At 45.3% G+C, this 13,292-nt stretch overlaps 1 protein-coding gene across 2 annotated transcripts in view; it reads left to right on the top strand.

The window, feature by feature from the left end:
• SAP25 (Sin3A associated protein 25) overlaps positions 1-13,292 on the top strand; it is a 54,461-nt gene that overhangs the window by 23,808 nt on the left and 17,361 nt on the right. For both annotated transcript variants that reach the window (XM_068272022.1, XM_068272021.1), the window contains one exon: positions 3,454-3,594. In XM_068272022.1, coding sequence (XP_068128123.1) covers positions 3,454-3,594 — 141 coding nt within the window. The remainder of the gene's footprint in view (positions 1-3,453; positions 3,595-13,292) is intronic.

The raw sequence follows: 13,292 nt of genomic DNA, 5'->3' as shown, positions 1-13,292 counted from the left end.
ATCGGCCCAGCGGGGCCTGAGCGGCGCCCTCCGGCGGTCAAGGACGAGCTGATCTCGTCCATACCGCCAAAGAGGTTAAGCTGCATATATATGTGTAGATCATTAGGTTTGAATCAGCCTGTATCTGATAGTACACTCAGGCACTCTTCAAGCACTCATGGGCATCTGGCAATGTTCAAAAAATACTATTTACAAAGCAAAAATATTATCTTACAAAGCAGGCCTTTATATGGCTTGCTATATTCTGTTCCAATGCTAATTTGTGCAAATGCATGTATCAAAGTTTCATATAGGATGAAAAGATTTGCCATATAAAGGCCTGCTTTTTAAGATAATATTTTCGCTTTGTAATTAGTATTTTTTGAATAAAGTTTTTGAACATTGCCAGATGACCATGAATGCTTGCAGAGTGCCTGAGCGTACTATCAGATACAGGCTGATTCAGACCTAACCATCTACATATATATGCAGCTTCATGGAGTGTTGTATATTGTCTTTTCTTAATTGTAGCGGACTTCACCTGTATGTACATTCATCTACCTTTTATTCCTTTTATGCAATAAATGTGAATTAACATAATATTCCCAGCGCCACTTCATTTTCTATGGCTTATAACATTATCACACACTTTATATATATATATATATATATATATATATATATATATATATATATATATATATATATTTTCACCTACTGTAGGTAATAGTAGAAATCTGACATTACCGACAGGTGTTGGGCTAGTCCACCTCTTCATGGGGGATTCACAGCATGACCTTTATTCTTTATAAAGACATTCCCTGAAAAAGATTTATACAAAGATGCTGGCCAACCTCCCTGCTCGTTGTACACTATTTTGGCAGCTGGATGGAGCAACTGCCATTCACTAAGTTCTTTTAAAAATAAAGAAAACCCTGAGAACCCCCCTATGAGAAGATGGGCTAGTCCAAAATCTGTCAGTAATGTCAGATTTCTTCTACTTACTGTAAGTGACAGCAACATAGGAGAAAAGTAATCTATGGCTCATTTTACTCTGGGAGAAATGTACTTCTTTTCTGTATGGGTTTTAAATTTTAGGATTTTCGTGATAGTTCCTCTTTAAGGAGAGGAACAAGGGTACGTACTTTCTCCTACGGTAAATAAGGGGGGGGGGGGGAGTATTAATTGTACACCTGCAGTAACCCATAATTTGGACATATTGTCCGAAATATCCGAGCATATATTGTAGTCCAATCTTACAATGCTGAGTTTGTAATACTCAACGCTTTCCGTGAATGTCATAACAGTATCGGTCACTTCTTCAGGAGCAAATCCCAGTTCTTGGACATGACCTTGAGTCTGGGACATGGTGGACCTAAAGTTTTACATGAATTGGCCTTAACAAGAGGTCTCCCAAAGGGGGGGTGAAGGACACTATATGTAGCAGTTAAGTATCAGTTCCCTAAAAGTCCTACTAGTCCAATGCGTTTCCTTTTCTTACAATGGGTTCAGCTAGCCAGGGCTGTCCGTTCTAGGTCTGTGATTTGGTGGGGGCAAGTGTCTCAGGGTGAGTGTAGGATGACGAGTGCTCAGGGGTTGCAAGGCATCAGCCAGGGAGCGGAGATCAAGGTTATGATAGTTCCTGCATGGGGAAGGCGGAGGCAGGGAGGGGCAGATTGTTAAAGTTATACGTTGGAAAAAACAAACAGAGCCAAATACACCAAAACATACAATGTAATTTTAACTAGACCAGACAGCCATGACTATGCAACAAAAGCACGCGACCCTATTCATGTCAGAATTGTGAAGATTTTTTTTTTGGTACATCTCACTTTAAAAACAGTTAAACAGTGCAACAATCGTGAAATAAGAGTACAGTAATGCTTAACAATCAACCTGGTGGCAGATCCTGGTATGTGATAATCAGTAACGCATGCTAAGTACAGTATATAGTATATAGTGTCTTTTTATAGTCTTTTTGTTGGATAGTCATGGCTGTCTGGTCTAGTTAAAAAGTTATAAGGTCATGATCTGAGATGGGAAATAGAACGTTGTTAAAGGTTGTAACAGAGCACAGCCGCCTAAAACAACAGGTCCAGAGAGTGGCATCTACATACCTCCCAACTATTGGAAGATGAGGAACCGTGACACTTAAGCCACACCTCTGACACCCCCCCCAACCACACCCTCTGACACACCCCTAGTCAATCATAATATATATATATATATATATGAAAATCTGCAATGTGGTCATTTATTAAAAAATGGTGGGGAGAAGGGTGAGGGTGCCCATGGGTGTGGAGGTGAAAAAAATGATCGAGGCCCCAGCCAGCGGCTTTGGTGTGTGGGATGTGGGTCTAGGATAAGATTGTCCCTCCCTCCGGATGTGCCCCCCAGTGTCCCCCTGTATGGAGAGATAAGAGCGCAGCGGAGCGGGCAGTCTTACCATTCCTCCTCGCGTACCGGGCATCTCTGGCTCTTCTCCGCTTCCTGCTTCCTGTGACATCACAGGAAGTGGATGGAAGCCAGAGATGCCCGGTACGCGAGGAGGAATGGAAAGACTGCCCGCTCCGTTGCGCTCTTATCTCTCCATACAGGGGGACACTGGGGGGCACATTCGGAGGGAGGGACAATCTTATCCCAGACCCGTATCCCACACACCACAGCCGCCGGCTGGCGCCTCGATCCTTTTTTCACCTCCGCTGCCTGCCAGGACACAAGGGGGGGGGTATCCCGGGACAGCGGGACCCCTCCCCCAACCCGGGACCGTCCCGACGAAAATGGGACGGTTGGGGCTCCCGCATCTATGTTGGTGGAGGTAGAGGACCACAGAGAGAGGTCATAGGAGGAGGTGAGTGTGAGAGGTTTAGTGGCAGTAGGGCAGTTAGTATCTATGGTGGACATTGATAGTTATAGAAGTTATGTGAGTGGAGAGGAACTGGAGAAGCCATGCTGAGATTGGTCTAGAAACGTAGAGGCTTGCCCAGGAGGAATGTTATGAAACTATGGAAAGCTGATGATTCTACTAGATGCCTGAAGGTCAAGCCAGGGTTGACCTAAGCCTGTTCTTTGGGCTGATTGCTTAAAATGCTTGAGGCTGATTTGATATCACTGATATAGGAGGAGGCCCTTTGAAGTGCCTTTTGTAGAGAATGCAGCCCCATTACACTGGTTTCCAGCAGAGACCTTCAGGGCAATTTACTGGATGTCTCTGTTTTCCTAAAATATGGGTTGGAAGCTCCTATTGCAACCTGGTCTTTCATGTGAAGTTTTCCAATCTGACAATTTAGCCACAAGCTTTAATGAGGGTCGTGTTGAGTTCGGTGCAATCTCCCGAGTCCCCACATTTACCACCACAAACCACGGATCCTGCGTCCGCAACGCCAATTACCGCATGACTGGTTATTGTTTTGTGATAGTTTTGACATCAGTTCTGCGTATGCCAAGCTTGCTGAAGTCTGCTTTATTTTACAGAGAGCTACGTGCCCCCCGCTGGCCACCCCACCTCCTTCTGCAACCGGACGCTGATTCACCCCTCGTTTGATGCCTACTACGCGGCTGCAGCCATACGTCAGAACTGCCAGACCCCCCAGATGCAAAGCCAGAGAGAACACGGTGAAATATACACCTACACAGCTATATAAATAATACATATAAATACAGGGCCTCTACAATTGTCATCTTAAAGTGTAACTGTCGGGCATAAAATCAAAAATCAATTCTTTATATTTATCTGGTAAACAAGTAATAAGGATGCTAAGCAGGCAATCCAAAAGTTAAAATCCCTGTTACTTTTCTTGTTGATAAATGATCATTCCCCAGTTTCCCTGACTCCTATTTGGTACATTGCAGCACAAAGGAAGTTGCAGGGCATGCTGGGTTGTCCTTTTTTTTTGCTTCTTTACTTCCCCCTCATACTTAATGCAGCCTGATTGGCTGAAGCATCTTTCCCCTCCCACACCTCTGTTGCTTGGCCAATATTTCTCATGCTGAAACAATACAGTTTCTATTGCAAAGCAGGGTGGGAGTGTCTGAAGACCGGGAGGAGGGTGGGCAATGCATACATAATCAGGCAGAAGAGAGTAAGGCTAGATCCACAATGGGACGTTGAGTTTTGGTGTGGCATTAAAGTCCCAACGCAAACTTACAACGCACCAAAAAAGTCGCAAGGCAGCTTTACCATCACATACAGCAGATACAGTAGAGCATACAGGCAATGAAAAGTATGCTTCCAAGTCAGTACTGAGCATGTGCAAACAGACTAACGCAGCTAATGTCCTGTATAACGCACTGCATGCAGTACGTTCTCATAACGTGTTGCGTTATACAACAACGCAGCGTGTGCACTGTGAATGGCGCAATGATTTATTATTGCGGTGCGCTACTCTGCGTTAAAAAAAATTAACGTGCGACTTTAACGTCCCGCTGTGAACTTAGCCTAAGTGAGGAAATTACATCAGGATTGGCTTCAAGATAGACACAGTTAAAACTGAGAATCCAAAGAAGGCTTTTCTGTTTTTTTCTTACTATAGAAAAATCACTAAAATCAAAACGTGGAGAATACAATACATATGTTATGTAAGTAGAGCAAGTATTTATCTACTTATATATGTCAGTTTTTTTTTTTTTCTGAGATAGTATGGCTGACAGCTCCTCTTTAAAGGGAACCAGAGATGAAGCACCCTCTTGTATTGTACCTTATAAATCAGTGGGAACATGACAGTAAACACCTAATCGGCGCCTTGTTTCATTGTTCTCTGTTTAATCTGACTGTTATCACCTCTGATAAGAATCCCCGACTGAGCACTCAGTCTAGCTTTGCTATGGAAAGATTATAGCTGAGTCTGTCTTCTCTGGTGTCTTTTCAAGCCCAAGCCTGCCCCCTTGTGGCTCTGCTATAATGACTCAGCTATAATCATTCCCGGCAAAGCCAGACTGAGTGCTCAATCGGGGATTCTTATCACAGCTGATAACAGACACTTTTAGCAGTGAGGAGGAAACAGAGAGCATGGTAAGTGTTTTCTCTAATGTTCCTACTGATATATATGGTAAAATACACAAGGGTGCTTCCTCTCTGGTTCCCTTTAACCACTTAAAGAGACTCTGAAGCGAGTTAGATAGCATTTGATTATTGTAAAGCACTATTGATAGTGCTAAAACGCCGCTATCCTGCGGCAAAATGAGGGGTTTTGTACCCCCCAAACCCCCCCTGCAAAATCCACTACTTTCTTGGTCGTGGATTTTGCTGCTCATGGAGGCAGAACTTACGGCTGCAGCTCTGCCTCCAATCGCGTCAATCTGCCCGTGGATCTCCACCTCTCCCCCGCCCCTCTCTGTGAAGGCAGATTGAGAGGGGCGGGGAGAGGCGGCGATTAGCGGGGATTGATGCGCTGAGATGCAGAGCTACAGCCATAAGCTCTGCCTCATCAGGAAGCGCTCCCCGGACCTAGAAGATGTGCGTCATCAGTTCAAGCCAGTCACTAGAGCGCGAAGTGCCGGGGAGAGGGATGTCTCCAGTCATCGCGGGCGCATCGTGGAGGTAAGCTGCCGCTACTTCACACACCCGGGGGGGCCAGATCCGCAAGGGGGAGGGAGCACATGCTAGCGGTGGGCAGCGCAATTATGTGGGATCGGTGCGGGAGCATGTGAAAGGTAAGTTGCCGCTATTGACACTCGGGGACGGACGGGGGGATCAGAAAATTCGGGTGGGAGGGAGGGAGGAAGGCAGCGGGCCACAGGAGGACACATGGGGGGACAGAGGCGATATGAAGGGCAAGTGGAGACACATTGGGGGCCACAGGAGGACATATGGGGGGCACAGAGGTAACATGAGGGGCAAATGAGGACACATTGGGGGCCACAGGCAGGGCCGGTTCAAGTAACAATTGGGCCCTAGGGCAAAATTAGCCTGGGGGCCCCCCAACAGATACCCCCCGAACCAAAAAGCGTCATTGGAGGCCCTTTGTTGTAGCCAAATTTCCCTCCTGGGCCCCTGAGCTGGCTGCTGACCCTCCCCCAATCACCTCCCAACTTACCAGACTCTGCAGAGTCCCTGGGGAGCAACAGTTAAGATAGGGAGGGACACCTTGGGGGCCCCTACAGGCTCTGGGGCCCTGGGGCAATTGCCCATTTTTTCCTATGGTAGCTCTGGCCCTGGCCACAGGAGGACATATGGAGGGCACAGAAGCACACATGAGGGGGCACATAAGGACACACAGGACACATGGGGGGGGCACATTAGGACACATGGGGGGCACAGGAGGACACATGAAGGGCACATGGGGGGCACAGGAGGACACACAGGACACATGGGGGGCACAGGAGGACATATGGGGGGCACAGGAGGACACATGGGGGCACAGGAGGACACACAGAAGGACACATGGGGATATGGAAAGCACAGGAGCACACATAAGGACACACAGGAGGACATGTACAAGACGCTCCTGGAATATGGACGCACCAGGTTTAGTATTTTTTTTTCCCCTGATTTTTGCCCTCCAAACTTGGGTGCGTCTTATATTCCGGAGCGTCTTATACGGCGGAAAATACGGTAACAAGGTTGCTCAAACTTTCGCATCCCACTGTATATTCTGGCGAATAAGACTACTTTTTAATCCTTAAAAATCATCTGAAAAGTTAGGGGTCGTCTTATACGCCGGGTGTCATTGATGCCGGGTGATACGCCCTGTCCTGTTACCGCCTCTCAGATCTCACTGCTGAGGACTGTAGTGAAGCGGCGCAGGCGCACATGTGTGAGATCCTATCCTGTTACCACCTCTCAGATCTCGCTGCTGAGGACTGTAGTGAAGCGGCGCAGGCGCACATGTGTGAGATCCTATCCTGTTACCGCCTGTCAGTTCTCGCTGCTGAGGACTGTAGTGAAGCGGCGCAGGCGCACATGTGCGAGATCTGAGAGGCAGAGAAGGAGGTAAATAGGATACAAGGGCGGGGCCAGACGGGTGAAAGAGGTGTGTTTTATGGGCACAACGCAATCTATTCTTCCATACCGCTCTGATAAACAGGGAGACAGGGAGAGCTGACCAATCCACTTAGGGAGAGGAAGAGTTGACCAATCCAAGCAGTCAATCACCTGTATACGGTTATATACTGGGTACCACATACAGTACAACACTAGTATCTGTTCATACATAGCACCAGTATATGATTTTTTTTTTACATTTTTATTTGGTGTGTGTTGGAAGAGGGGTAGTCTTATACGGCGAGTATATCCCAAACTCTATATTTTAACTGGAAAAGTTGGGGGTCGTCTTATACACCCAGTCGTCTTATACGCCGGAATATACGGGCAGTAAGATTTTGACAGTTCTGACAGGTTTCGGATTAGTTCATCTCCTCATGGGGGATTCTCATGATTTCCTTTATTCCGTATGAATACACTCCCTGCCGGGCAGTATCTATACGAAAATGGCACCTGATCTGCTGATCAGTAAGTGCTTCTAAACATAAATAAAATCCTGACAGTCCCCCATGAGGAAATGGACTAGTCAGAACTATTGAGAATTTTAATACCTACAGTAATTAACAGCAACTTAGGAAAATAAAATATAAGGCATTTTATTCTAGATCAAATGTACATATATGCATACACACAGATTTTAAATTTTCCATTTTTTTCCAGTCATTGGCCTTAATTCATTAAGCTTATCTCCTGTCTTTAATAAAGTTTCTAGAGTTGTCACCATGGTGATGAGGCATGTAGTATTCAGGAAACATTTTACCTCAGGCAAATCTAAAATTCTTCTGTCTTTAAGTTAACTCTTCAATCCTGTAACGATTGGTGTCAGCAACACAGATTTTTCTGATTATTGGCGATCTGCAGTATCACCAATAATACAGATGCTATACCTGATTATGTGGTGATCTGCAGAATCACCAATAATACAAGTATAGCTAGACACAGGACACCCAATGTGATATTGTGTTTGGTGCAACAGTAATAAGAGAAGTTATCTCCCGAGGAGCGGAGACACAGACAATATTGCAGCCAAGGATCCCCTGAGGGGCAGGGGATTCAGATTGCACTGCAGCCAAGAATTCCCTGAGGAGCAGGGAATTCAGATAGTACTGCAGCCAGTGGACACCTGAGGGGCAGGGACCACTGACTGTGCTGCAAGTGAGGTCACAGGTGGAATGAGTGATTAAGACTGTACTAAAGCCAAGGATTCCCTGAGGAGCAGGGAACCAGACTGTACTGCAGCCAGTGGACCCCTGAGGAGCAGGGACCACTGACTGTGCTGCAAGATGATCTCCTGAGGGGCAGGTGATCAACAGACACTATTTGCAGCTAACAGACACCAGAGGAACAAGTGTGAGAGATAGTACAGTAAGACTGACCACCTAAGGGTTAGGTGATAGCCCTTAAAGAGAATCTGTATTGTTAAAATCGCACAAAAGTAAACATACCAATGCGTTAGGGGACATCTCCTATTAACCTCTGTCACAATTTCGCCGCTCCCCGCCGCATTAAAAGTGGTTAAAAACAGTTTTAAAAAGTTTGTTTATAAACAAACAAAATGGCCACCAAAACAGGAAGTAGGTTGATGTACAGTATGTCCACACATAGAAAATACATCCATACACAAGCAGGCTGTATACACCCTTCCTTTTGTATCTCAAGAGATCATTGTGTGTTTCTTTCCCCCCTGAGGGGGGAGTTCATAGCAGAACCACAACACTGAAGAACTTGGCAGCCTTCCAGACACAGGCCTGACAAGTCTGACAAGAGAGAGATAAGTTGATTTATTACAGAGACTGTGATAGTACAAAGTGCTGCAGTAAGCCAGAACACATTAGAATAGCTTTTGGAACTTGTAGGATGATAAAAAACAGGATGCAATTTTTGTTACGGAGTCTCTTTAAGATTTCCCTTACTAGTGGTAGACCCACTAGTGGGGATAGAAATGTCAGACAAGCAAGGTCAGCAACGAACGGACAGATACAGTACAGAGGCGGAAGACTGATTCGGTAACAGTAGACAGATAGGCAGAAGTACTGAATCAGCAACCAAGAGAGTAGTCAGGAGAGCGAGAGATCATAACAGATAATACAGTAGTAATATAGCAATTCTAGTCTAGGTGTGAAGTCCTTGGTTTCAACACCTGGTAACTAGACTAACAGATGTACAATAGCGATATAGCAATAACCTAGTCTAGGTGTGAAGTCCTTGGTTTCAACACCTGGGAACTAGACTAAAGAATGGTACACAAGTCTATCAATATAATAGTACTTAAAGATATCAACAGAATCTGACTAAGTGTGAATTCCCAGCTCCGGCTGGTTCTAACACACTGTAAGATCTGACTAGGGTCTGAGCGCTCACACGTTAGCATTCGCAACAGCAGACAACTTGCAACTGACAGGCAAGCCCTACAAATACCCAGAGCGCTCCACAGCGCCGCCCCAGTCACTCAGCCAATCCGGAGCATAGCTGGAGTCAGCTGATTGGCCTGATCAGCTGACTCCCCTTCTACTTGCATAAAGGTCCTGTCGCCTGGCGCGCGTGCACTAGAAGGACCAGGCGAACCAGCAGCATGTAGCTGCGCGGCAGAAGCCGCCGGCTGGTACGCGGAGATGGCCGCCCTGCCACTTGCCCATGCGGCGGCATCTCCGCTATCCTTTACAAATCCTTAAAATAACTCCAGAGTTAAAGACAGGCTGTTTATTAACTGGGTGTGAAAATAGCTACAGAGGAGGTAAATTAACTACAGAGGAGGTAAATTAACTACAGAAGAGGTAACTTAAGGAATGAAGAGATAAGATAACTCTCTTACTGTGTGGAGGTAAGTTTTCTCTTGCCTTATTATCTCCAGCCTGATCTTAGTGAATTAAGGCCAAATCCTTTAACCACTTCACCAATTACTATTTTTTCCCCTTATGAACCAGAGCAATTTTAACATGTCAGCGCTCCTCCCATTCATTTGCCAATAACTTTATCACAACCAAATGATCTATATCTTGTGTTTTTCACCACCAAATAGGCTTTCTTTGGGTGGTACTTTTTGCTAAGAATTATTTTATTCTAAATGCAATATTAAGGGGAATGATAAGAGGAAAAATGGAACAAAAAAATCATTATGTCTCAGTTTTCTCCCATTAAATTTTAAAATAAAATGTGCTACTGTGGATAACATCCACAAATTGTATTTGTCCCAGTTATTAAAATGATTAAATTATGTCCCTAGTACAATGTATGGCGACAATATTTCATTTGGAAATAAAGGTGTATTTTTTCAGCTTTGCATTTGTTTAGATCATATCACTAATTACAAGCCCTTATTTGCAACAATTACAGCAATATACCCTGATGACATAAATATTAAAAAAGGTTGAGTTCCTACCATAGCTATTAAATGTCACTTTTTTTATTACAAGTGTTTTGTTTGTTTTTTTGTTAACTATGGGATGGGGGAGGTAAAGGGTTAATTAATGTGAGATTTTACTTATTTTTATGCGTGAGGTGTAATTTTACTATTTAGCCACTAGATGTCCCCCCACTTTATATCCCTGGTACTGTGAGCAGAACACAGGAAATGGTGTATCTTTTTACTTTCACTATCAATGGCCACTGGCATCTCATTGATTCTGGTGATCATTAGGGCTCATTGACACTACAAAATGTATATAATACACGCTGCGTTTTTTGAACAGTCTTGCGTTAAGGCTATTTGCGTTAGTTTATGTTTTGTATGCGTTGCGTTGAGAAATTTGAAATGACAGCATTTGAAGTAGTAGCCAATCAGATGATCAGAGGTGTCCTGTTATGTAGTTCAATGATTATTGTTTAAAATTGATGGCGCAGTTTTTTCCCCCAAAGTGCAGCGTTAGTACATGTGAATAAGCCCTTAATTAAAGGTACTTTGATCAGTGAATGGGAACAAGTTCCTATTCACCAATCAGTGTACTAACGGGCGGCGACATGAACGCGCGCGGCAGCGAGCAAAGCGGTAATGACGGCGAGGTACGTATATCTATGCCCCTGGAGCTAAGATGACGTCTCTGATGGTGTAGATATACTGTACTATTTTCATTAACTGGTTAAATCATTCACTTATTATATGCCACTTTGATTTCAGTGGTAATATTTCCTTGTAGTAGTTTGTGTCTCCTCCCCTCACATATTAGTTTGTGTCTCCGCCCCTCACATACTAGTTTGTGTCTCTCCCCGCACATAGTAGTTTGTGTCTCCTCCCCTCACATATTAGTTTGTGTCTCCGCCCCTCACATACTAGTTTGTGTCTTCTCCCCTCACATATTAGTTTGTGTCTCCGCTCCTCACATACTAGTTTGTGTCTCCTCCCCGCACATAGTAGTTTGTGTCTCCTCCCCTCACATAGTAGTTTGTGTCTCCTCCCCTCATATTGTAGTTTGTGTCTCCTCCCCTCACATTGTAGTTTGTGTCTCCTCCCCTCGCATAATAGTTTGTGTCTCCTCCCCTCGCATAGTAGTTTGTGTCTCCGACCCTCACATAGTAGTTTGTGTCTCCGCCCCTCACATACTAGTTTGTGTCTCCTCCCCTCACATAGTAGTTTGTGTCTCCTCCCCTCACATAGTAGTTTGTGTCTCCTCCTCTCACATAGTAGTTTGTGTCTCCTCCCTTCACATTGTAGTTTGTGTCTCCTCCCCTCACATTGTAGTTTTTGTCTCCTCCCCTCACATAGTTTGTGTCTCCTCCCCTCACATAGTAGTTTGTGTCTCCTCCCCTCACATAGTTTGTGTCTCCTCCCCTCACATACTAGTTTGTGTTCTCCCCTCACATAGTAGTTTGTGTCTCCTCCCCTCACATAGTAGTTTGTGTCTCCTCCCTTCACATTGTAGTTTGTGTCTCCTGCCCTCACATTGTAGTTTGTGTCTCCTCCCCTCACATAGTAGTTTGTGTCTCCTCCCCTCACATAGTAGTTTGTGTCTCCTCCCCTCACATTGTAGTTTGTGTCTCCTCCCCTCACATTGTAGTTTGTGTCTCCTCCCCTCACATAGTAGTTTGTGTCTCCTCCCCTCACATAGTAGTTTGTGTCTCCTCCCCTCACATAGTTTGTGTCTCCTCCCCTCACATAGTAGTTTGTGTCTCCTCCCCGCACATAGTAGTTTGTGTCTCCTCCCCTCACATAGTAGTTTGTGTCTCCTCCCTTCACATTGTAGTTTGTGTCTCCTCCCCTCACATTGTAGTTTGTGTCTCCTCCCCTCACATAGTAGTTTGTGTCTCCTCCCCTCACATTGTAGTTTGTGTCTCCGCCCCTCACATAGTAGTTTGTGTCTCCGGCCCTCACATAGTAGTTTGTGTCTCCGCCCCTCACATAGTAGTTTGTGTCTCCGCCCCTCACATAGTAGTTTGTGTCTCCGCCCCTCACATAGTAGTTTGTGTCTCGCCCCTCACATAGTAGTTTGTGTCTCCGACCCTCACATAGTAGTTTGTGTCTCCGCCCCTCACATAGTAGTTTGTGTCTCCGCCCCTCACATAGTAGTTTGTGTCTCCGGCCCTCACATATTAGTTTGTGTCTCCGCCCCTCACATAGTAGTTTGTGTCTCCGACCCTCACATAGTAGTTTGTGTCTCGCCCCTCACATAGTAGTTTGTGTCTCCTCCCCTCATATTGTAGTTTGTGTCTCCTCCCCTCACATTGTAGTTTGTGTCTCCTCCCCTCGCATAATAGTTTGTGTCTCCTCCCCTCGCATAGTAGTTTGTGTCTCCGACCCTCACATAGTAGTTTGTGTCTCCGCCCCTCACATACTAGTTTGTGTCTCCTCCCCTCACATAGTAGTTTGTGTCTCCTCCCCTCACATAGTAGTTTGTGTCTCCTCCTCTCACATAGTAGTTTGTGTCTCCTCCCTTCACATTGTAGTTTGTGTCTCCTCCCCTCACATTGTAGTTTTTGTCTCCTCCCCTCACATAGTTTGTGTCTCCTCCCCTCACATAGTAGTTTGTGTCTCCTCCCCTCACATAGTTTGTGTCTCCTCCCCTCACATAGTTTGTGTCTCCTCCCCTCACATACTAGTTTGTGTCTCCTCCCCTCACATAGTAGTTTGTGTCTCCTCCCCTCACATAGTAGTTTGTGTCTCCTCCCTTCACATTGTAGTTTGTGTCTCCTGCCCTCACATTGTAGTTTGTGTCTCCTCCCCTCACATAGTAGTTTGTGTCTCCTCCCCTCACATTGTAGTTTGTGTCTCCTCCCCTCACATAGTAGTTTGTGTCTCCTCCCCTCACATTGTAGTTTGTGTCTCCTCCCCTCACATAGTAGTTTGTGTCTCCTCCCCTCACATAGTAGTTTGTGTCTCCTCCCCTCACATAGTTTGTGT

This window comes from Hyperolius riggenbachi, chromosome 3, assembly GCF_040937935.1.
Source record: "Hyperolius riggenbachi isolate aHypRig1 chromosome 3, aHypRig1.pri, whole genome shotgun sequence".
NCBI classification, from domain to species: domain Eukaryota; kingdom Metazoa; phylum Chordata; class Amphibia; order Anura; family Hyperoliidae; genus Hyperolius; species Hyperolius riggenbachi.
Note: the sequence above shows the minus strand (reverse complement) of the source record. Positions and strands in the feature narration are given on the sequence as shown.